We start from the raw sequence: 25,537 nt of genomic DNA, 5'->3' as shown, positions 1-25,537 counted from the left end.
ATGGCCACGTGTACAAGTGTCCACGTCCATCCATATTCCTTGTTTCACTCAGGAATATCAGCATCTTATTAGATTAACAGAGGTTTTAATAAAAACAACTCCCTTCTATCCCCTTCATTATCTGTTCAATCCTGATAGTGACAGAAACAGTGAATAAATAGTCTCAGTATAAACAAAGAAAGGACTAAAGAAAATTAAGTTCCCATTTTACAGAGAGGAATGTGACTCTAAGGATCAGATTGTTAGTTAATTTCGGTAGAGCCTGTAGGGCAGAGGCAGGGTGGGGGGGCGATTAATCACTTTGGTCAATATCAAGTACATTTATCCCAGTTAATTGGCAATACTGAAGCTAAGAGATAATTGTTACTTCTAGTGCATCTAGTCCTAGTGATCTATTCCAGAATTTGTGTTTATGAAAGATTCTCCAATTGCAAATGAATGTGCCTGACTTCAAACCCTGAAAATTTTGCTTTATTGCAGGAAACGGCATGGAGGAAGAAAACCTCTTGATAGGGTGCAACAATTAAATAGTTTAAAGTTGCTTTTTAAAAATAGTACAATAAACATAAACTCATAGTTCATTAACATCATAAACCAAAGTCAGTGGTCAGTGTTACAATGAATATCAAACCAAAGCACTGGAGACACACTACAAACTCCAGTGAGAAATGTAAATGTTTCCAAAACTAAGCATACATGCACTTCAAGAAGTTTAGAGATCAGATGGATAGAAAGAAGACATAAGAAAACCAGCATTTCATTTATTACAATGTGCTTTGCCACGTAAAATCTCAGAGTGGCAGCATGAGCAACTTAAAGCATCTTGTCATACTATGGAACTGTAAAACGAAGTAAAAAATAATGGAAAGAAAAGAGTATCATGCAGTCATTAAATATGCTTAATGACAGGAGAAAATGTTCACAATGAAAGGGAAAGACAACAGGAAACAAAACTCTGTAATGATTCAAATTTGAAATTAATTATTATACAAATAGAAGGAAATAAATCAAACAGTTGTTAATAGTTTTCTCCAGAGATCCCTAGATGATTTTCATTTTCATCTGTATAATCTTCCATATTTTCCACAATAAAATATAACTTTCATAATGAGAAAAATAACCCTTGTTTTTTGAAATACAAACATTTTCATCTGATTACCTTGTGAAGCAATGGTATCTGGGTTACAGTAAAAGTATCTATTGGAGAAGTGTATTAAAACTCTCTCTCGTTCTTGAGTTTCTCCCACAAGAGAAAATGCTTTAAAGAAATACCTTAAAAAGAATTAAGAGAAAAAAAGTGAAACTAGAAAACATTACCATACTCTTTACGTTTGACAATTAAAGTTAATTCATATATAATAAAAAATTAATTATACAAAGAAGATATTCTAGTTATTTTTTTTTAAAAAATCACTTATTAGATAGCCATTCAATATAAATTTATTTAGTTCTATAAAATGTCAATATAAAAGATGACAGGGCAGTGACAATAACATGGTAGCTAATACATTAAGAAAAGCCTTGGGAAGGTAGTAACTTCCCATATGACTGAGTGACAAGTAGCCATTTAAAAGATCAGTCAGATAAAAACCAAAGAACACTTAAGACTGAACCCATAACCATGTAGGCTATGTTTTAAAAACTATACATGGATCAAAGTTTGTCATTTTGTTATATGATTGTACTTGCCACTGACACACTGTTATATACAACTGATGAATCACTGAACTCTACATCTGAAATAATAATATACTATATGTTAACTGACTGAATATAAAATAAAATTTAAAAAAAAGAAAAATTACAATTATATTATCTTGTGCACAGATTTTTGTGAATTTTATTTTGCCTATTATCACATTATATTATTAACTTTTTATATGAGAAGAAAATTGGGAGCTAAAACCCTAATTTATTCCTTAGGCTATAAAAATAAAATTTTATGTATTTTTATGTATAAAAATTCTTTGAAAAATAAAAATATGCCCAGAACCACACACCAATCTAAATTAGGGTCAGTAAGAGTACTGTCTATTAATGATAAATTCTGATAACCCTCACTTGACAAAGTAGATGCACTTCCTAAACATTGAGATAGGAAGAAAAAAAATTCTTTAAAATGTTCTAAGAAATCTTACAATTAAAAGAAACATATAAAAAACCTGATTTCTATGATGAAAATGTTGCTGTCTTAGTTTGTTAAATCTAAATTATATTATCAAACTTGAATTTTTCATAACTGTCTTTTATAAACCACATCAGAGAACAAAGCATAAATATAGATCTTTCCTCTACCCTTATTTGTTTTCAGTGGAAAAGCCTATGCATGCCCTCAATTCACGCAAAGTGCCACCAAGTAAGTCATTACTGTGCATTCTAATCCAAACATCCTTACTTCACCTCCCAAAACGCAGTTTCCTGATTTATAAAACTAGAGGGTTATACAGATGATCTCAGAATTCCTCCAGGCATGTTATAAAGTTTGTAAGAGTAAATGCTGACTGAGTTTTACCTTTAGCGGCTCTTAGAAATTTACAGTACAATATGGTGTGAAAAGTGAGGTTCATTGTGTTTATTAAACCTTCATTTGAACAGATCAGCAAAAAGTGCTACTACCTGAAACAGTTTACAGATATCTTCTGCTGATTATTATGTTGATACTCATTTTTATTCCATTCATGAGTTAATTTGAAGTATCATCTTAAAAGGCTATTATAAACAAATGCTTAGGGGAAAAAAGCTTGTAATTCTACAGTCTGTAAATCTATGCCTTTTTTAATTGATCATTCGAAAACCAAATTCCCACAGATTCCACTTCTCAAGACTTACTTTGTCACTATTCTTTATTATGTCATCTACTAGTTGGAAAATATGATTTCATGTGTGATTTCATAAAAACAATATAATTTTCTTTCTACTGTGTCTAATAAACTATAGTATAATTTCAGCTAAGATCACAAAGTCACTGTGGGTTAAAAAATTAGTTTCAGCATTACTTTCTCTTCTCAAAATTATTTGGAGGCAAAAAAAAAAACAGAAGTGGGGGTGCCTGGGTGGCTCAGTCATTAAACGTCTGCCTTCCGCTCAGGTCCTGGGAGTCTCAGCAGGCAGTCCGCTTCTCCCTCTCCCTCTCCCACTCCCCCTGCTTGTGGTCCCTCTGTTGCTGTCTCCCTCACTGTCAAATAAATAAATAAAATCTTAACAACAACAAAAAAAGAAGTGATATTTAATCGTACCTGAGAGACTGATCCAGTGTCATTCCTGTAAAATCAAAAAACTTCAGATATTCTTCTGCAACTAGTTTGCTAAATTCATTGCTATAAGAAAACAGGATAAACTTTGTTATTAAAATCCAAGCTATTAAGAAAGACACACACGTAAGGAACACTCAGACACCAGCCTTGGTAACATACTTCTTGCCTAGGTGCTTTGCGACATCCGATCTTTTGAATCTGTCTAGTTGATAAAGTCGTTTGGCCAACCTTTTGGCTGCTTCTACGTTGCTGCTGGTACCATTACTGAGACTTTCTGAGGTCTCCTTTTCCAGAATTTCTGTGCTCCCCATCTCAGAATGAGCCTCTAGTAGTGTTGTTTTTACCCCAGCATTGCTGTGAGAATTGATAAAGAAGAAAAAAAAGAAAAGATTTTTTTATGTGACAAAAAGGAAAAATAGCTGATGAAATTACCATGCTATTGTAGAACTAAACGAAAAAAACTTTTAAATGAGATGGTTTTATGCTTAATTATTCATAAAAGTGTTTCCAGCTACTATGTTTCAATGTACTGAAGAAGAGATTGCTTAAACCTCTGATGAGCAGTTCTTAAAACTTTTGGTCTCAGGACCTTTACATTTTTAAAAATACGGAGGACACCAAAGACCTTTGTGTTTGTGTGGGTTTTATCAATTCATATTCACTGTATTAATAATTTAAAAAGAAAAATTTCAACTATTAACTCACCTAAAATAATAAACCCATTTCATGAATATAAATAATATATTTTATTAAAAACAATTATAGTTTCCAAAACAACATAAAATTTAGTGAGAAAGGCAACAATTATTTACATATTTAGACATTTCTTTAATGGTTGGCTTACTGGAAGACAGCTGGGTTCTCACTGCCACTAACCAATACTCTGTTTTGATTGAAATATATTAAAATCCAGCCTCACACAGATATTTAGTTAAAAAAATAAGAAGTAATTTAATATCCTTTCCAGATAATTGTAGATATTCTTTTTTTATACGGCACCAAAATAAGACAAGTGGTAGTTTCCCAAAGGTTAGTGCCAATATCATATCAAAGAACTTTTTATACTCATATTAAAATTTGTCTTCTACTTTAAATGGATCTTTTACCCAGATTCCGTAGCATACATTGGTCATTTGCAAAATATCTGTTGACACATTTCATTATATGATATTTTTTAAAATCACATTTATTATGTCACCACTATTATGTTCAGAAAAATCTTTAAGTATAGAAAACCTACCAAACTTTTGGTGGCAGATAGAAGTTTTTCCAAAATTCTAAGTTTTAACTGAAAGCTCAAATTTTATTGTTGGCAACAAATACTGTCAGTTGTTTTCTTAAATTATAAATAGGCTCACTCTCTTAATTTTTGAGAAAATGGCTCCCAATAACCATAGCTTGTCAGTTACACTTTGAAGGAAAAATGGCATTTCATAAAAAGCAACTAGTTTATAACTTACAACTCGAATTACATACAAGATTGTCCTAAAGAAAACCATCAGGAGTAGAAGTGCTTTATGCATATTTTCCATCTCATCACACGTGAAATTAAAAAGGTATATACTCAAGAGTTAAAATGTAATTATTTTGTACCACTTTATCATATTTAGGAATTTTTAGGTGAGACTGGCTTTTGTTTTTGAGTGCATGATAGTGAAGAACATAATAACAACTAGGACAGTTTGGTGCCACTACCTTGATTTGTGCTAAAGCCCCTACACCATTGCTTTTTCATCATTAGTGTAAACATCAACACAGTGAAAAAGGAAAATAATGCTGTATCGTTATTACAAAATAAATTGGAACTCATAAGCCTCCTGAAAGGGTCTCGGTAAGCCCCACAAACCACACGGAGTGCCTCTGCTCTTGAAGGGTCAGCCTGTGGGTGGCTATAGAGTGCTACATCATGCAGTTATACCACACACACCAATTACGCAGTAATTTCCAAATCCTCACTTTAACTTGGTAACTAAGGAACAATACATTCATGATAAACTACCACATTTAAGTAGCCTTCCAACACACTTACCACAGACTCCAAACCAGACACAGAATTTTTCTGTAATGAACCAGATAGTAAATATTTCAGGCAAGGCCACATAAGGTCTCTGTCACACATGCTTCTTTGTTTTTGTTTTTGTTTTTCTGCAACCTTTTAAAACTTAAAAACCATTCCAGGCTAGGCTGAACAGGCCCATGGGCCTAGTTTTGCATGTCTTTGCTCTGTCACATAGTTCTTTAACTTGGCCTGAATTGTAAGTAGAGTATCCATTTATTGTCTAACCCAAGATACTCTTAAGAGGGAACAGGATGATAAAATTAAATGAGATTATAATTGTTACAAAGTTAAAAAAAAAAGGCATCACCAATAAAAAATTAGTTGTAAACTTATAATAAATGATAAAAATCATTACAGCAAAAAAATGTATTTTTTTAAGCAGAACTATTCAGTATCTATTTTTGTCACTTACGCTACCTTATGATTTTCCACTTCCTACCACCAACTAAGTAGTAGCCTGGCAGGTACACTATCACTGTTTGTCCAGCCAGTACACCTAGGAACGGCACAGTCCCAGACTTCCCCAACCACTGCCAGAATTGAGGGAGATAACTGCCCCTCACAACTCCTCTCCAAGCTCATTTTATCAGCAAGTATTCCACATGCTGTCCTTGAAAGAGAGCTATAAGGGGAGGGAAAAGAGAGAGGTTATCCCACACTGTCTTTTAGACTCAACTATTCTGTTCAATGCACACGTCAACTCACACAGCCCACAGGACACTGCAGAGAAGCTAGAAGTACCAACTGGAGGCTCTTCAAACCCAGGCTGACTTAACTTTACTGCAGCTGTTAATGATAATACTTCATTTTTTAAAGTCAGTCTAATGTTAAGCCACAGTCAATGCCAGGACAACAAACATAAACTGGAATTACCCCAGGCAAAAATATTTGGTAACCTTCTTTAAACAATTAGCCACTTTAAACAATTTTCCAACAGAAATAGATACCAATTATAATAAATTGCATCATTATGACGAGATCTTCATGCAAATACATTTAAATATTTTTTCATCCTAAACCTTCCTCTACAGAGTTACCAGCCAGTTTTATGAAATCTATCCTATCAGAAAACTTGAGTATTCAATCATTATATACACCAAACCTATAAGTAAACTCGTATTAGAAAATTCTTTTAAAGGGCAACTCATACTTTGTGTTTTCCTGCATTCGTGGTAGAAATGTAAAACATTTATTCCAAGAACTATTTTAGTTACAATCAAATAATTTTTCTAATTATAAAAGAAAATCCCTGCAGTTCTGTCTGCATGCATCCTCTTACTCTATCTAGTAGCTATCATGGAGAAAAAACAAATGCCAAAGAAAGCATTTTCTTTTCAATTAAACTGCTACTTACTGCTCATTTTTCACGACAAATTTATAGCATATATTTAATCACTCCATGTAAATAGTTTAATTACACCACATATACAGTACTGCAAAGATTTTGTTCAAATACAAGAGACTTACCCTAATGAGCATATAGTTTTTTTAAGTGTAGTGGTGACAGTCACCACTCTTTCTACTTGCCCCCTCTTTCTATTCTCTTGCCCAGCCCAGTCTATTTCACCTCATTCTCCCCACATTCTTCAAAAGGAGGTAATTTTAAAATCTGTACAAATCAGACTTCTCTGGATCATCTTGACAAAACCTTCAGTAAAAAAGAAAATAAGGAATACAGTGAGGATAAATACCTCCATTCCTAGATGGCTTCATTCTGTCCCATTTCATGATTTATGAGATTAGTTGAGCAAGAACAGAGACTGCTCCTTTTAAATCAGAAAGCCTGGCAATATAATGGCAACACAAACTCACCAGCAATAAGGCAGACACCAAAAAGAACTCATCTCAGAGCCTAGGGTGGCTGGGCCATACATACATCCTCATAAGCCCCTTCTCAGCACTCTTTGCCCCACAAGTCCAGTGTCTATTGGTCCACTAGGGCTTCTAAGGACCTCACTCCCTGTGAAGTCATATTACTATGACCTCACCTTCTTGGCAGAGTGCTTACTGTTGGGGTTTTTGTAATGTTTTTACAACCCCAATAAAAACAGGAGCCAGAACACAAGAGCCACTGTATATTAAGAGCATAAACAACAATGGCAGCCCAGCCTTGCTCACACTTGATAAAGCAAACTGGATGATCCCTCTCAGGAGGGATGACACCCCATTTTGTTTCCTGGAATACACAAGACATTGTCCATCTAGTCTGCTGAATATTAGATGCTTTCAGTAGTTTGAATTTTCCCTTTTTTTTTTCTAGTCTCTCTTTTCTTCTTGATCAAATAACCTTACAATTTCCTAAGGTGAAATTCCTAATAGCCACTTAAATGTAAAAAGACTCCCCAAAAGGTTTTTCCTGTGTTCTAGAAAATGCTTCACTGGGGCCTGTACCTCCTACCTGCAAACACATATGGTAATAACACTACCATCAAAAGAAGGATCAGATTATTAGTCTGATCACCGGACATTCTCATAACCTTTTTATAATACTAGGATTACCAGTTTTTCTAGATAAAAATAATAGGATACCCAGTTAAATCTGAATTTCAGATAAACAAAAAAAAATAGTTTTTAGCACAGAACATACACTAAAAAAAAAAAAAAGATTCAATGTTTATCTGAAATTCAGATTTAACTGGTCGTCTTGTATTTTACCTAGGTTCACCCGGTAACCCAACCTCCCAAAATATTTGTTCTAAACTTATTTGAAGAATTCCAATAATGGTGTTCCCTAACTGCCAATTGGTAGCGTGTTTCACAACCCACAGTGTGGGTCTATTTTGACTTACTTATGTAATTTTTATTCCTTATTAAACTATTGTTCTATAGTTTCATTAAGACCTTCTCTCAGTTGCCTATGACCTACTGATTCTTCCCTAATGTCCTCTAAATACAAAGGAAAAACTCTTTTCTCTTATTTTCACCCTTCTTTCCCAGCTTACATAGTGCTACCACAGATGTAATAATATGCCTCCTTCATAGAAATCGAGATGAAAATCCATATTCTGTAGCATGTCAGATAAGACGATTCACAAGCTGACCCCAATGGCTCATTTAGATTTATCATCTACCATTTTCCTCATGCTTGGGCCACACGGAAATATTAGCTGTGCTCTCATACCCCTTTTCCATCTTGCTCCTTTTGCCCCTCTTGTTTACCCCTACCCTAAATTTCTGGGGTGCCCCAAATTTTGCAAATTCTTTTTGACCCTACAAGAACACAAGTGAAATAACTTTTTTAAGAATCATATTCCAACTCCCTCCTCCTGCATTCTCAGAGCAGTTGATAAATTACCTTTACTCTAGCTCTTCTTTTAAAAAGTCCCATCTCTCTCACCTAGTACAATCTCGAATTTCACTCTGTATCCACATCACAAGAGAAGGATGAAGTTATTCAGTAGCCATCTGCTACAAGGATGCAAGAACTGAGCAACTGGCTTTGTCCACTTCCTCCACTGTCTTCTATGCTATACTGTCAATGACACATGGCACGCACGAACTGTCTAATTCATTATGACCAATCCTGGAATGTTCTAGAAGAGGCTGACATCAGCAGAGGGTACCAGTTAGATAGCCTGGTTTCATATTTACTTTGAATTTAAATTTTAAGAAATTCTTTAAATTTGTATTGAATTGAGGTAATAAAACTAGGATAAAAAAAGTAAACTAGGCTAAGGTGTCAAAGCTTCCCCCACCCCCCGCATTTATAAAGTATACCGAGGGAGTTGTGCATAGAAAACAACAACAAACAGCACCTAGTCCAATTTTATACTGTATAAGCTAGGTAAAGGCCAGTCAGAAGAATCCCAAAGAGTGGAAAGAAATGACTCCAGTTGCAAGTGGAATGAAAGGACCAGAGGGTACAATATGACCCTGGCACCACTCTTCAGGTTGAAAGTACAGCTATAAAGGCCTGAAACCAACAGATTCAGGAAAAAAATGTAAAAATGCATTAGCTTTCATGGCCAGAATGAACATCAGTCAAAAAGAGTCCTAAGTATATCATAACCAAGATACACTTAAAATCCTGAAGTATATAACATCGCCTTTGAGAAAGGAAAGGAAATCTTGTTGGCCATCATTATGTAGGACATTTATTTCTCAGGCATTGCAGAGATAGCACATCATCTAATCTTGGAAGAAATATAAATGAGAAATTATTCATAACAGCTACAGTACCTCCAGTGGTACCCATTAACCTAACAGCATCTAACTCTAGTTAAGCACTTACTTTGTGCCAGTCACCGAGATAAGTGTTTCCTAGAGATTGTCTCATCAAATCCTCAATAATCTTATAAAGTAGATAGTTGTATACCCATTTTACAGATGGAAACTGAGGCATAGAGCTAGACATGGACAATGGGACTTCAGTACTCAAGTCCTTTATATCCTCTACTACTATTAATTTTGCTACTGCTAGTCATTTTCTGGTATGGTTGTTTTTGCTGATTCAACAAATATTAACAAATTCCTTGCCATGTGTCAGGCAATGTGTTTAGGTGCTTACTATTTAGGAATACTTCAGTAAACAAAAGAAAAAGCTTCTACCCCAGAAGAGCTAAAAATAAACAACTATAATAAATGAAAAATATATATATACGTATATTACATTAGAAGGTGATAACTGCTATGGAAGAAAAATAGAAAAGAAAGAGAGATCAAGAATCTCAGTTTGGGGAGAGAGGTAGATATATTTTTATTTATAAAGCGGTCATGGGAGGTCTGAGCCACTTGAAGGGTGGAGTTGTCATCAATTAACATAGGAAAACCAAAGTTGGCACAGGTTTTAAGAGAAAGAAATTCCATTTTAGATACATTAACTTTGAGATCTCCATTAGATATCCAAGGAGATATGGGAATATGAGCATATGTAATGTCTTTCAGAAAAGACATGCGCCTGGGGCCTACTCCAGGGAATTCTCAGACTATTGGCCTGAGGTGGGTCTTCACAGTTTCTTTTTAAGCTCCAAGATAATTCTGATGTGTTATCAGGATTTTGAGGCATCACTGTAACCCACGGAAAATCACTATAGGTCTAAAGAGGGGAAATGATAATGATCAGACTTGGATTTTTTTTTTTTTTTTTTTTTTTTAAAGAGTGAGGGAGAGACAATCTTAAGCAGGCTCCATGCTCAGGGCAGAGCTGGACTCGGGGCTCGATCTTATGACCCTAAAATCATGACCTGAGTGGAAATCAAGAGTCGGATAGTTAAGCCACCCAGGCACCCCACCAGACTTGGATTTTTATAAGATCACTTCTCTTTGTACCATGTGGGAAAAACTATAGGGAGACAAAATTGAGGGCAGAGAAATCAGCTAGAAAAGCTATCAAAATACTCTGGCTAGGAGACAAGAACCTGAATTGAAAGATAATTCATGTGAATATTTAAAAAACAAAAAAAACAAAAAACAACACGTGCTCCAAGGGGCGCCTGGGTGGCCCAGCTGGTAAACTGACCAACCTCTTGATTTCCGCTCAGATCATGATCTCACGGTCGTGAGACTGGCCGCCTAGGGCTCCACACTCAGCACATAGTACTTGAGACTCTCTCCTTTTCCCTCCACCCCTCCCCCGTGCGTGCTCTCCCTCTTGCAAATAAATAAATAAATCTTAAAAAACAAACAGGGCGCCTGGGTGGCTCAGTTGGTTAAGCGACTGCCTTCGGCTCAGGTCATGATCCTGGAGTCCCAGGATCAGTCCCGCATCGGGCTCCCTGCTCAGCGGGGAGTCTGCTTCTCCCTCTGACCCTCCTCCCTCTCGTGCTCTGATCTCTCATTCTCTCTCAAAATAAATAAATAAAATCTTAAAACAAACAAACAAACCCTGCTCTGCTCTGAAAGATATTTACAAAAAATAAACTGAAAGAACATAATGAGTGATTTGGAATGTGTGTGGAGTTGTGTTCCAAGGGAGGGCAGAAAGCTAACTCTGACTTAGAAGCTGGGCAGAGTATGTTGCCACCAACCAAGATAACGAATACAAGAGGAAGAAGATGGGACGTGTAACAGTGTGTGAGGGGCACGCAAGCACGCACACATACAGAAACAGGAGACAGAGGGGTGGGTAATAATATATATGTAATCATACAAGGGGGTCCACAGGATATTCAGGCAGAGCTGTCTAGTAGCCACAGCAACTATCCACTACCTGTGGGAACTCAGTACAAGCTTAGCAGTCCCCTCCACTCATGTGGCTCGATCACCTGGTAAGGGGCTGTAATGTCCAATATGCCCAAGGAATCCAGAAATGTGTGACAAAGAAGTATGTCTAGCAGTGTATTCATCTGAACACAAATCCATTACAGCAGAAGAATGAGGTCTCCTTTCATTTATTAATGAGATTCTACATGTAAGTGCTTAGTTTGCCAGTAACAATTATTAATGTAGAAGATGCTAAAAGCAAGTATCTGCCAAAAAGCTCCAGTTAGACTGTCAAGGTTCAAAAACTGGTTCTATCAGTCACCAGAGTGGGTAAATTCATTATCTTCTGTGAGCCTCAGTTTCTTCTTCTATGAAATGGAGAGAACAATACCAACTTCCCAAGGTGTTGTGCAGATTAAATGAGAAGATCCACATAAACGTTTACCTAGTAGCGTTTGGCACATAGTGAACAATAAATGTTAGTTTCCATCACCAGACCCACTACTCCAGGGAATTCTCAGACTGTTTGCTTGAGGTGGGTCTTCACATTTTCTTTTTAAGCTCCAAGATGATTCTGATGTGTTATCAGGATTTTGAGGCACCACTGTAACCCATGGAAAATCTACTACTACTACTACTCCTTACATCTTTAAGATTATTACTTGGTTATTTGGATGATCACATAAGATTATTACATCAGGCAGTATTTTATTAAATGTAAGCCGCTATTTGTATTGTACACAAATGTTAACTGGCTCTCAGTAGAAATTAATACTTGATTTCTCTAAAGAAACTGCCTCAAATGAACCTACTTTTGACATTTATATAGAACACATCTCTCTAGATGGAACTGCATTTTACTTATAAATGATTTCAGGGACTTTATAATTATAGAGAACCACTGATAAAATCTAACTATAGAAACTCCTAATGGCTAGTTCTGTTTGGCATGGATAACATAATTCAGTCTTTACAAATGAAGAATTGTAGTAAGTGTCACCTAGAGGTTCTGGCTCAGGATATTTTTAAAACCTCATTCATTTTACTTAGTCCTACATTCAGTATTCCAGAAAAGGGCACCAATGTGCAAGGCAATGGTACAGAAGCTGACCAAACTTACAAATTTGCCTTGGAAGCACTTATTTCCAATAAATAATTGGTATTTTTACTCTTCTACAGCTTCATACTCCTCTGGGGGCATAATCCAGATGATGCAGGGTTATTTTTTTTTCTTTTTTCTTTTTTGAGTTTTTTATTTTGTTTTCATTTTTCATATTAAACTGGAGCTTTTGGCTGGCTCTCAAATAAGAATGTAATTTTGCTGCACTATTATCAAGGCAATTTAAATACAACTACATTATAAAAATATGAGGTGAATCATTTGGAAAGCAACTATTACTGGATGTCTAGTTTGATAATAAATAAGGAGGAAAATGATGCAGAAACATTTACATGTTCATTATTTGCACAGAAGCTTCAGTGAACGAAACAGTGAATCCCAATTCCAGTGGGCAAAAAAGGAAGAGTGAATCATTCACAGATGGACTAACTTGTTTTCCTGGAATGCTATTAAAATGTCACTGCGTATTCTGAGTGTACATCTTTCATGAGATACAGCTTTTGGCCATGTTACCTCACTGCCTTTATATGGCATTAAAAATCTCTAATGGCACCATATCACTCTCTACCCTGACAAAAGGAAATAAAAGGGACAACTGCATTCCATATCCCTGTAAATGCATAAGTAGACAGTCTGAAGCTGACCATATCTGTTAATGACTGTGTTTATGCGCTGCACACTCTGGGGAAACAGGGTGGTCTGAATTTAGACAATACACCCACATGTCTACATGGAAAAACACTAGCTTATCCCCCATGCCAAGATATTACATCCCTTCATGTTTCTCCAAATTCAAATTATCTAATTTAAAAAATTTTCATTTGAAGGAAGGCATTAACATTCTAAATAAATGAATGTAAACATACACAAATAAAGCATAAACTCATCAAAACACACCCTCCTTTGACTGAGGAAGAAGGAGGTACTATTTGGCCCTATGACACATGAGAAAAGTAAGACATGTAAAAGGGACTAACTGAACTGCTAGAGCCCACTACCCTCACTCCTGGGATTTAGTCAAGGATGCTATTATTGCCAAATGCAATACAATTATAAGGAATAAAGTTTAATATCCTTAGAGTATTTACAGTAACACAGAATGAAATCAAGTCTATCCTTCCAAAGACAATTTTATAAAAAGGAATGTCAAATTTTTAGAAGCCAAAATTGCCCCAACTAGCACATCTTTGCTTTTTCTCTCTGAAATCCCTACCAACTAAAAAAAGACAGACAACAAATAATTGTCACATACAATTCTGTATAACAAAGAAACTAATGATAATGGCTGCTTTTCTGTAGTGCTTGTAACATTATTTCTCAGTGCTTCCCTCTACTGAGGACCATTCAATGGTACAATCTATCATTAAACAAAAGAAGTCAATGCAAAAGCAATAAATTCCCAAATAACCATCTGATAACTCAAGACATGTTTTATTATAAGTTCAATCATAATTATCTAAATTTCTTCTAGTTTTTTAAGTTTATCTGATACTGGAAAATGATCAGTTTTCTATCACTATGGTTATATTATTGAGAAAAGTTATAACTAAAAGATACTGTTTTAAAAGTGGGGCTATATTGTGGGGCACCTGAGTGGCTCAGATGGTTAAGCATCTGCCTTTGGCTTAGGTCATAATCCCAGGGTCCTGGGATCGAGCCCTGCATCAGGATCCCTGCTTGGTTGGGAACCTGCTTCTCCCTCTCCCTCTACTGTTCCCCCTGCTTGTGCTCTCTCGCTCTGTCAAATAAATAAAATCTTTAAATAAATAAATAAATAAAAGTGCTATATTCTGCCCCTTCATACCACAGAGGGGAAGAAAATGCTCAATTTTAATTTAAAAAATATGAAGCACTGAATTACTTTCAATTGAATCTTAAACCATCTTCTAATTATTCATATTAGATGTTTCACACATTTTAGAATACAATAAATAATTTTTAAGCAAAAATTTATTGTCTGTCTACACTTTTACTGCATTGAATTAGTATTACTATACATTCACTGGGCAACAGAAAGTGATCAAGGATTTTGCCAGTGAGGGTATGTATGAACTCTGACCAACACAACTGGCAAAAGATACTACACTAAGTGGATAATCCTTACATGGATAATGACTACAATTTTACTATTGTAAACAGTTTGTTAAATAGTGTCATATCAAGAGTTGGTGTACCCATCAATAAAAGGATAAAAGCCATCTCAATAGATGCAGAAAAAACATCAAAGGAGAACATCTATTCATGATATAAAAAACCCTCATCAAAGTAGGTTTAGAGGGAACATACTTTAACATAATAAAAGCCATCTATGAAAAAACCACAGTGAATATCAAACTCAATGGAAAAACACTGAGACTTCTCCCCTAAAGTCAAGAACAAGACAAAGATGTCCACTCTCACCAGTTTTTTTCAAAATAGTACTAGAAGTCCTAGCCTCAGCAATTAGACAACCAAAAGAAATAAAAGGCATACAAACTGGCAAGGAAGAAGCCAAATTTTCACTATTTGCAGATGACATGATACTCTATACAGAAAAACCATTAAGACTCCACCAAAAAACTGCTGGAACTGATAAACAAATTCAGAAGAGTCCCAGGGTACAAAATCAACATGGAGAAATCTGTTGCATTTCTAAACACCAATAATGAAGAAGCAGAAAGAGAAATTAGGAAAACAATCTCAACTAACTGGAATTTTTTTTTTTAAAGATTTTATTTATTTATTTGAGAGAGAGAGGCGTGCACACACATGAGCAGGGAGAAGGGGCAGAGTGAGAGGGAGAGGACAAGAGACCATGCTGATCACAGAGCCTAATGCAGGACTCAATCTCATGACCCCGAGAACATGACCTGAACCGAAACCAAGAGTCAGACACTTACCCGACTGAGCCATCCAGGCACCCCACAACTAACTGGAATTTAAATAAAAACTTAAAAAGGAAAATCCCATTTACAATTGTACCAAAAATAATAAGATACCTAGGAATAAACATAACCAAAGAGATAAAAGACCGGTACTCTGAAAACTTTAAACACTGATGAAAGAAATTGAAGATGACACAAAAAAATGAAAAGACATTCCATGCTCATGGGTCCAAAAAACAAATATTGTTAAAATGTCTCTATTATCCAAAGCAGTCTAGACATTTAATGTAATCTCTTTCAAAATACCAACAGCATTTTTCACAGAACTGAAACACACAATCCTAAAATTTGTATGGAACCACAAAAGACCCTGAATAATCAAAGCAATCTTGAAAAAGAAAAGCAAAGCTGGAGGTATTACAATTCCAGACTTCAAGTCATATTACAAAGCTGTAGTGATCACAACAGTATGGTACTGGCACAACAACAGACGCAGAGTTCAATGGAACATAACAGAAAACCCAGAAATAAACCTACAACTATATGGTCAATTAAACTTTGACAAAGAAGGAAAGAATGGATCCAGTAGGAAAAGACAATCTCTTCAACAAAAGGTGTTGGGAAAACTGGACAGCTACATGCAAAAGAATGAAACTGGACCACTTTCTTATACCATACACAATAATATACTCAAAATGGATTAAAGACCTAAATGTGAGACCTGGAACCATAAAAATCTTAGAAGAGAGCACAGGCAGTAATTTCTCTGACATCAGCGGTAGCAACATTTTTCTAGATATGTCTCCTGAGACAAGGGAAATAAAAGCAAAAATAAGTTATTGGGATCACATCAAAATAAAAAATCTCTGTACAGCAAAGGAAACAATCAACAAAACTAAAAGGCAACCTATGGAATGAGAGATTTTTGCAAATGACATACCAGATGAAGGGTTGGTAACCAAAATATATAAAGAACTTATACAACTCAACATCCAAAAAACAATCCAATTAAAAAATGGGCAGAAGACATGAACAGATGTTTCTCCAAAGTAGACATACAGATGGCCAACAGACACATTAAAAGATACTCAACATCACTCACCATCAGGGAAATGCAAATCAAAACTACAGTGAGACAGTACCTCATACCTGTCAGAACGACTGAAATCAAAAACACAAGAAACAAGTGTTGGCGAGGATATGAGAACAAGGAACCCTCTTGCCCTGTTGGTGGGAATGCAAACTGGTGTAGCCACTCTGGAAAAGAATATGGAGATTCCTCAAAAGGTTAAAAATAGAACTATCTTACAATCTAGTAATCAATCGTGCTACTAGATATTTACCCCAAAGATACAGTAACACTAATTCAGATGGATACATGCACCCTTATGTTTATAGGAGCATTATTCATAATAGCCAAATTATAGAAGCAGCCCAAGTATCCATCGACTGATGAATGGATAAAGATGTAGTATGTATATACAATGGAATATTACTCAGCCATATAAAAAATGAAATCTTGCCATTTGCAATGACATGGATGGAGCTAGAAAGTATAATGCTAAGCAAAATAAGTCAGTCAGAGAAAGACAAATACCATATGATTTCACTCATATGTGGAATTTAAGAAACAAACAAAAAAATGAGCAAAGGAAAGAAAAAAGAGAGGGAGACAAACCAAGAAACAGACTCTTAACTATAGAGAACAAACTGATGGTTATCAGAGGGGAGGTTGGTGGGGGGATGGGTTAAATAGGTGATGGGGATTAAGGAGCGCACTTGTTGTGATGAGCACAGTGTGATGTATAGAAGTGTTGAATCACTATACTGTACACCTGAAACTAATATAACACTGTATGGTAACTATACTGGAATTTAAAAGAAAATAAAAAAGGCTTGGTGTATCTAAACCAATCCTGTGAATCCCTGCTTCCCTCTGAGCACACAGGTTAAGTGGCACCTAAAGCAAGTCAGGGATAGATAGCCCTCTTCTATCTTGCAAGCAGTGTCTAGAGTTAGAAGATGTATCCTAATTCAAGTCGATTTTTTTTTTAATCAACCCCTGCTAGAGGTCTCAACTTAGAACTTAATTTCTTTTTAATGTAATTTACTTGAGAGTGATAACCATTAGGGATAAGTAAGTTAAAATTAGCTTACTAAACGTAAGTATCCCATTCCTAAACAAAACATTACAACCCTCAAAAGTATACTTGTAAATACAAATTTAGCTTGATCAAACACCCCACACACACACTTTTGCCCGTCCAGGTACTAAATAATATTATCTATCTAGAGAACATTAGATCAATTCTATACTCACCTCTCTCTTCCTCTTCTCTTCTAACTCTTCCATCTTCGGAAGAACAAGAGGCTTTATGAATACTTTCTATGGTTAGATATATCCAATTTGTATCATCACTATTAGTGTTTTCTGCCCTCTCTTCAAATTTTTATAAATACCTGTTTTCACTGCCCCACACCACAGGTCTTGCTGCACTTTCTTGGCACCCTCAGAACTGCACAGCTGGCCTGCAGTGCCCGTCAGCTTCTGGCAGTTTCACCTTGCAAATACCTTCTGCAGTCTTCCAGGAGAGGGCACCAACATGCAAAGCAGAGGTAAAGAAACTGCCCAAACACCAAGTGAATGAAACAAGCTGCATTTACTTTAGAGGCATTTATTTTAAATATATAATTTTACTCTTCACCCTTCTAGAGTTTCACACTCCTCGGGGGGCATGACTCAGATGATGCAGGTTTTCACTTTTTCGCTTTCACAAACTCCATGCAATTCCTACTACAGTGGCCGGTCAGCATATCCTCTCCATACTGACTTTTTCCTGAGTGTCACTTCTTGCAACTACACTGAAAGCTGCTGTATTTGATAGAGGTTTCTCAGATTCGCTTAACAAATTTTGTGTTTAATTTTAAAAAGAGAAAAAATGTGCTTCCTAACAACAGTGTAGTAAGATCAGCACAAAGAAAGCAGGAAGATCATTCCCTAAGGAAATAAAGTCTTATCTCAGTCACTTCCTCCTTTCATCTCTTTCCATTATTCCAGCTCATCTGGAGACAAAACAAAGGGATCATCCTCATCTGGGGCTATGGGAATAAAAAGGGATTTTTTCCACTCTTTATTGCCTATGATGAATGAGTTACCAAGAATATCCATAAACATTTTTTGTCTTAATATATTTTGTAAGCACATCTAGAATGTTTACTGTGCTCTGTACACTATTCTGAGCACTTTATATTAACTCACCTAACCCCTTTAACAGCCCTATGATCGGTACTATCATGCACTTAGCAGAGGAGCAAACTAAGACATGGAGACGTAAAGTAATTTCACATGGTCACAATGCTAATCGATGGCAAAGCTGGGATAGGAGCTCAAGCCAGGCAGTCTGATCTGCAAAGTTCAAGCTCTTAAACAATATGCTGTGTGACCTTTCTTCTGTGGCAATGTTATACTTTCAGTATAACACTGGCATATTAGAACAAAAATGTCTACTTCTTAAGGGACATCCATATAACTAAACATGCTTAGTATAGTTACTAAAGTGTACACATCAATGTGCACAATTACCTCTGCAATAACTTATTAAAGCATCTAATATGTGCTGGACATACTTTAGGTGCTAGGAGTACAGAATGACTGTAACAAAGTCCTGCCTTTGTACAGTTTTAACTTCAAATAAGAGACAGATAATAAACAAATCAAGGTCTCCCTCTCTGTGTCCCTTCCTTTTACCTTTCCACAAATATCTGCTAAATATCTGTTATGAGTCAGACACTGTTCTAAGGTAAATATTAAGTGTTCAATAAAGCATCGAAGAGCAAAAGCCCTTGCTTTCATGGAGCTAACATTCAGACAGTGATGGTGATAAATGCCTTGAAGATAAATACAGCCAGGTAGGGAAACGGGGGAGGCTAGAACTGCTGTTTTATTCATGGCACCAGGAAAGCGCCGTTTGAGTGGAAAACTGAAGGAAAGTAGGGATGTGTCCTCGCAAAGTATCTTTAGGAAGAGCACTCCAAACGAATACTAAGGCCTGGGCAGGACTGGCAAGTCCAAACAACAGCACAGAGAGGACACCACAGCTAGAGAGGAGAGAGCAAGGGAAGAGGTGGGGTCTGAACTCCGAAGCAGTCACTCACTCAAAAGCCCCCAAATCAACTCCAATTCTCAAACAGCTATGGTCAGAAGAGGTACAACAATTAAAAAAACAAAAACAACAACAACAACAAACCAGACTGTTAGTATCTTAGACACATGTTAGCTTCCAAAGTTAGTAGGCTGTTTTTCAGTTCCTCCCCTACTTCTGATAATGATCCCGTGACCTTCAGCATCATCCAAGGCCCAGACTCCAGCAATCCCCTAAGTCATCCGGTGGCACAAGGATCCACTGCACACTGTGCATACTGTCTCTACTACTTTACCCATCAGGTTGGTCTGTGACATTTCTAGGCTGAATCCAGATCTTCATCACATTTCTATCTCAATGCCTAGTCCAAGGACTGGCACATAAACAGTTGCTCACTAGAAGTGCCCTAATCAAATTGTGATAAATTTAAAAAGAAAAGTCAATGACTATGTTCTAGTCTAAACACACCAAGCAACCTGACTAGAAGATACCTGAAAATAATAATTAGGATGCTTCCTCTCTTGAACCTATATAAAAAGCTTAAAGTTTTTGGTTACTTATATCCACCAATTAGAATTACTTCAATAATTTTAAATACTTCCCTCATTGTGGAATCTGGAAGCTCTGACCAGCACAAAACACTTACCAATGAGCTCTCTCTAGACACTTTTACCCAGGTTTATTATTTTTTTTAAACATTACCTGCTCCTTAATACTACACAATGGGGAGAAAATATGAAAAAGTGGCAACAAAGTAGACAGAATCCAAGGGGAACATTCAATTCTTAGTAACTTAGAAAAGTAAAACCATCATTGCTAATAAAAAGATCATTTATATTATCTTAAAAAGAAAAGTAGCATTGCCAGTTGCCAAGCTTTGTATGTTCCTAGGAATGATGCTTAAACCAGGTTCTTCCTATCTTCATTAATTATATGTTAAAAATAGATAAGATGATGCTGAAGATGACTTCCTGGATCACTGAGTCACGTAAGAGAGGAGGAGGTGCTCAGACACAGGGTGCCTTCCTTTCCAAGGAATATGTTTTAGAAAATTACAGGTTTCTTGAAACGATCTTTGATTTAAAAATATATATATTTTTAAACAAATGAGGTAATAAGCAAGAAAACCAGGAGAACTGTGCCTACCAGACAGTTGGCACACAGTTTATTCTTACCAAAGTGTTTGCTTAATGAATAAATCATCTGAACCATGTATAAATTTAATTTAGAAATAAACTACTTTTCTCATGCAAAAAAAGTTGCCAAATTTTAGGGAGCTGTAGATCATCTTTATTTGCCCTTTGATTTCACACTATCAACTCCTGCAATGTGAGGGGAGTGAGCCTGGTGCTCCTTAATGTAAATGACATCAGCTATCTACCATCCAACTCTTTTCTCAAGTATTTTGGTATTTTAAAATTGGGAAATCGTGGGATTTCAGAGGTATAACATAAACTGGAACAGATTCAGTTCCTGGACACAAGACAAGACAATCTGCTCTGCAAATAAGCTGAGAATTAAAGGGACACAGTAGACAACAAATTTAGTGAATACCTCCCTCTCCAAAAAAGAAAAAAAGAGAGTCTTTAAAATCAGATGAGAAGAAAGGAAATCACATTTTCTGACACTCTAACATGTAACAAGCCCTTTACATATATCATCCCATTTTAATGATAGTCAGAACCTCCTACTACAGCTTCTTTGAATGAATTTTAGAAAGGTATCCCCTATGTACAAATGAAATACAATAAGGCATCCATTTTGGTATATCTTTTAGATAAAGGAAACCCTACCAGGGCTCACAGCTGAGCAAACAGAATTCAGGTCATAAAACTACTCTTCACATCTGAGACCCTTGCAGTGGTCCAAAGAAATTATGGCATAATTACGACAACCACCTACCGTTAGCCCACGCGGCCTAAGGAAAGCACCTGCAGAACTTTCAAATAATAGATCACCTAAGTACTTGTTGTTTACATGACAATAATTGATATCCAGAAGTATGAGTTGCCCTTAGAGTCATGTCTTCCAACTCCAAATCCAAAACTTTTTGTCCAGTACACAATTGTCCAGAGCAAAGATGACAATTTAAATAACTGGTGACAAAGCTGGCCTTCCCAAAGGGTAGTTTCAATTTCAACAAATGCTTCTGAAAATATTTTTCAAGTAAACTGAAAATGACAAAGTCTCTTGGTCAAGGGAAACGGCACTGGGGGAGGAGCACTTCTGAAAGCCCAGAAAACTAATAAAAGGAGGGGATGATGTCAGAGGCAGTGCAGACCAGCTTGAAACCCTGAAAGTAATCCTCCAGAACCTGATCATGAACCTTCCTATAAAGGGAGGGGGGTGATACCAGGAAGAGCCAGGGATGCTCCTGAATAAAAATCAGAAGTCCTCTCCCCCTTTCCTTTTTTTCCCATTGAACATCTCCAGAGAGATGAGGCAAAAGTGGTACTGATTTTGACAAAACTATATAAATACCATTGATTTAGACAATTTTTTTCTAAATTTCGTAGTCTCTGAAATTCGGATGGTTTCTTATATAGTACAACCCCTGTCAGCCAGACAGATGTTCGTTATCTGTGTACAAAGGAAAATTATACATTGTTGATTTAGTCTTGACTTAACTGATGTGTACAAGGTCTCCAAAAAGATTATGTTATTAATTGGTATTGAAATAAAAGTATCGTGTATGGAGAAGACAATGAAAATAAGCAACTAAGATTCTTATTTTCATGTAAAAATCTGTACGTTTAAATAGGAACGCCATATGATCTGGTAATTCCACTACCAGGTTATTTATTAGAAAAAAACAAAAACAGATTTGAAAAGATACATGCACCCATATGTTTACTGCAGCATTATTTACAATAGCCAAGATATGGAAGCAGCCCAACAGTCCATCAACTAATGGATAAAGAAGCTGTGGTATACATATACAATGGAATGTTACTCAGCCATTAAAAGAATGAGACCTTGCTATCTACAACAACATAGACGGACCTAGAGAATATTATGCTAAGTGAAATAAGTCAGACAGAGAAAGAAAAAAAAATTCTAAGTATTAAAAAGCATTGCGTCATAGTTAATTAGAGGCCTATTATTTTCTGGTGGTACTTAAAATAATGATTTACCTCAGAATCAACAGCATCTTAGATTTTAAAAATTCTATGTCTTTTTCTTTTTATTACTTTAGACTTACCTTAAATTTCAATAACATTTAATTTTTTAAAAGGAAGACTATATATATTCTTTTTCTTGATTTGCTCATTTATGGGTCCTGAGATAAAATAATGATGGCAATAAAGTCTTTGGTTTCTGTTCCCTCTATTTTAGAAAAGACAAGTTATTTTGAAGTTTTGGTGTTTGCATTTAATTCTAGAAGTTTATGGCCCAATTCTCAAAAATCACCATTCAAAAGAACACAGACATATTATACTCTCCAATCAGTGCTTTTAAAAATACTATTTTTCAGCATAAATGAGAACAGTATTTTTAAAGCATTGCTATTATCTCCAAGACGATGTGCACCAAGAACACATTTGAGATAATTAGTATTACAATTTTGCTCCACCAATTTCAAAAACACCAATATACCAAGTTCCAAAATGCTAAACTTTTAAGATTATGGGTAACTGGGGCGCCTGGGTGGCTCAGTCGGTTAAGCGACTGCCTTCGGCTCAGGTCATGATCCTGGAGTCCCAGGATCAAGTTCCGCATCGGGCTCCCTGCTAAGCAGGGAGCCTGTTTCTCCCTCTGACCCTCCCTGCTCTCATGTGCTCTCTCTCTCTCTCCCTCTCTCTCTCATTCTCTCTCCAATAAATAAATAAAATCTAAAAAAAAAAAAAAGATTACAGGTAACTATTCCTCCTAAGAAAAGTGATAAAGTGGAGTTTATGTGAACTAGTTAAAGCCTAACAAAAGCAAATGAAAACTCTTGTGCTTTCTCTAAAACAATTATTACTTTTCTCATTTTTTGGCCAGTTTCTGTAGAAATGAGTATTTCCCCAGCTAATTCAAACACTGCTCTAGATAATATTAAATATCCATATTGCTATAATACCAAAATTTTGGACTTTTGACATGCACACACGTGCACACACACACACACACACACACACAAAATAAAGCTGCAACTCCATACAATTATGAACTTCTATACCCATGGCTTCAAATTTATATCTATATATAGAAAGATTTTAAAATCTTGAACCATAATCAATTCTATCACTTCAAACTGTATTTTGAGAAAGGGATAGCACGGGGAGAAAATTCTCTATAGAATAAATACCTTCCATACCATACAAAAGAGGATTGTGGAAAGTGAAGAGAGTATTTACTTCTAACTCCTCCTCCTCCCCTACCGATTCACAATGCAGTTGTGTCCTCTTAGAACTAAAGACTTAGAAGTTCTGCAGAAAAGAGTTTTACTTCAACCTTGATAAAATCTTTTTTTGTTGTTTGGTTTTGGTTTTGTTTACTACCCATTTACTTCCTATCTATTCTACATGGAACACACACTGTGAACAGAAGCATTCAAACTTTCACTAAGTTATTAGAGCTATAGAGTTTGATGCTTTTTGTGCCACAGAAACTTTTTTTGGGGAGTGGGGGGCCATAAGACGGTCTTGGGTGGCCTGAATCCAATAGATGGCCCAGGCTGAGTCTTTAGACTTTAGAGAAAAGCAAATAGAGGGAGATCTGATCACATATGTCTTCCTGAAAAAGAAGCACCAGGCAGAGCCCTAGACAGTACCTGCTGTCTCTCCAGTCCAGCTCCTCAAAGAGTGTCACTCACTTGAGAGTAGGAGGGCAAACCTGGGTCCCTTCTTCAATACTACAGTCCACCCCCTGAAGTGTGTTCCTGATACCCCTTCACCCTACCCTAAGCTGGACATACACACTCTTATGAGCAACACTTCACACCATCGTGCAAGAATAAAGTAGAAATATCCTCAAACTCAACTTTTAAGATAGCTAGAATGAATGACCTAGTTGTGATGTCTTAGGTACAATCTGTCTATCCGTAAGCCAGTATCCCCCTAATGACCGTCTGTCTACTTCCTGACCTAAATGAAACCATATTTGTCAATGTGAATTGACAATGTGAATAATTTAGCAATTCCCAACTATCTGCTACACAAAGCAATTCCCAACTGTCTGCTACACAAAGCTGTGTATCAGAGATTAACCCAGCAAACAGCTTTCATATACATTGTGACTTTCAGAGAACATTCTGACATTTCAGAATAAGATGCACAATAGAAAATAAAATATACTGTCCTCACTAGTACATTAACTTCATATAATATCTCGTCCTTCTTCTAAAATAAAAAATACATGTCGGATGACCATTAAGTATTTTAAAGTTTAGAGAACAAGAATATCTGTTTGCCCACGCTTCTCCTAGATTCTGGCACCACAACTCCTATCCCAGCATATATACTCACTCAAAAATGATGAATCAATCTAGTCAATCAGCTCTATGAAGTTTTTATTTAGGTTTTATTCTTTAATTTTATTTCTGAGGTATATTGTAAGTAATTTTATTCTGAGGTATAAAAACTCGTTTTATAAAGCAGTATGGAGGGAAGGAGGGAGGGAGGGAAGGAAGACAAAGAAAAATCTAAGTCAATAGCTAGAAAAACACCCAAGAAGCAAAATTAAAACACAAATACACACAAACAAACAAACAAAAAAAACAACCTACCAATCTGGAACTTCTACTCGAAGGATACACTCCTTCCTTTGGGGTCTGTAGGAAACAAATTACTGTGGCACCATTCTTAAAATTCATTTTTAAATTTCTTCTTCAACTACAGTCAAATCACCTAGGTAGTCTTACTTTCACATTCCGAATTCTTATCCTTGGAATGAGGGCTGATAAAATAAGTCAATCTCGCCAATCCTACCAGATTTTTACCCCAACCACTTAAAAAGAAAATACAAGGCAAGTG

The 25,537-nt window shown here is 36.0% G+C and overlaps 1 protein-coding gene across 12 annotated transcripts in view; it reads right to left on the bottom strand.

The window, feature by feature from the left end:
* The window catches only part of PSD3 (pleckstrin and Sec7 domain containing 3), a 706,817-nt gene that overhangs the window by 326,089 nt on the left and 355,191 nt on the right, over positions 1-25,537 (bottom strand). For 6 of the 12 annotated variants that reach the window (XM_073902616.1, XM_025886232.2, XM_073902618.1 and 3 more), the window contains 3 exons: positions 3,414-3,608; positions 3,237-3,317; positions 1,160-1,272 (listed from right to left, as the gene is read on the bottom strand). In XM_073902616.1, the coding sequence (XP_073758717.1) occupies positions 1,160-1,272; positions 3,237-3,317; positions 3,414-3,608 (389 nt within the window). Of the gene's footprint in view, positions 1-1,159; positions 1,273-3,236; positions 3,318-3,413; positions 3,609-6,780; positions 6,962-7,004; positions 7,240-8,608; positions 8,767-17,898; positions 18,017-25,537 lie in introns of those variants that run through there. The other 6 variants (XM_073902622.1, XM_073902625.1, XM_073902621.1 and 3 more) reach the window with 6 other exon arrangements.

The sequence above is a fragment of the Callorhinus ursinus genome, unplaced genomic scaffold (assembly GCF_003265705.2).
Source record: "Callorhinus ursinus isolate GAN/ISIS: 27379988/994484 unplaced genomic scaffold, GSC_fseal_2.0 scaffold17, whole genome shotgun sequence".
Taxonomy (NCBI): Eukaryota; Metazoa; Chordata; class Mammalia; order Carnivora; family Otariidae; genus Callorhinus; species Callorhinus ursinus.
This window is presented reverse-complemented; position numbering and strand designations above follow the sequence as displayed.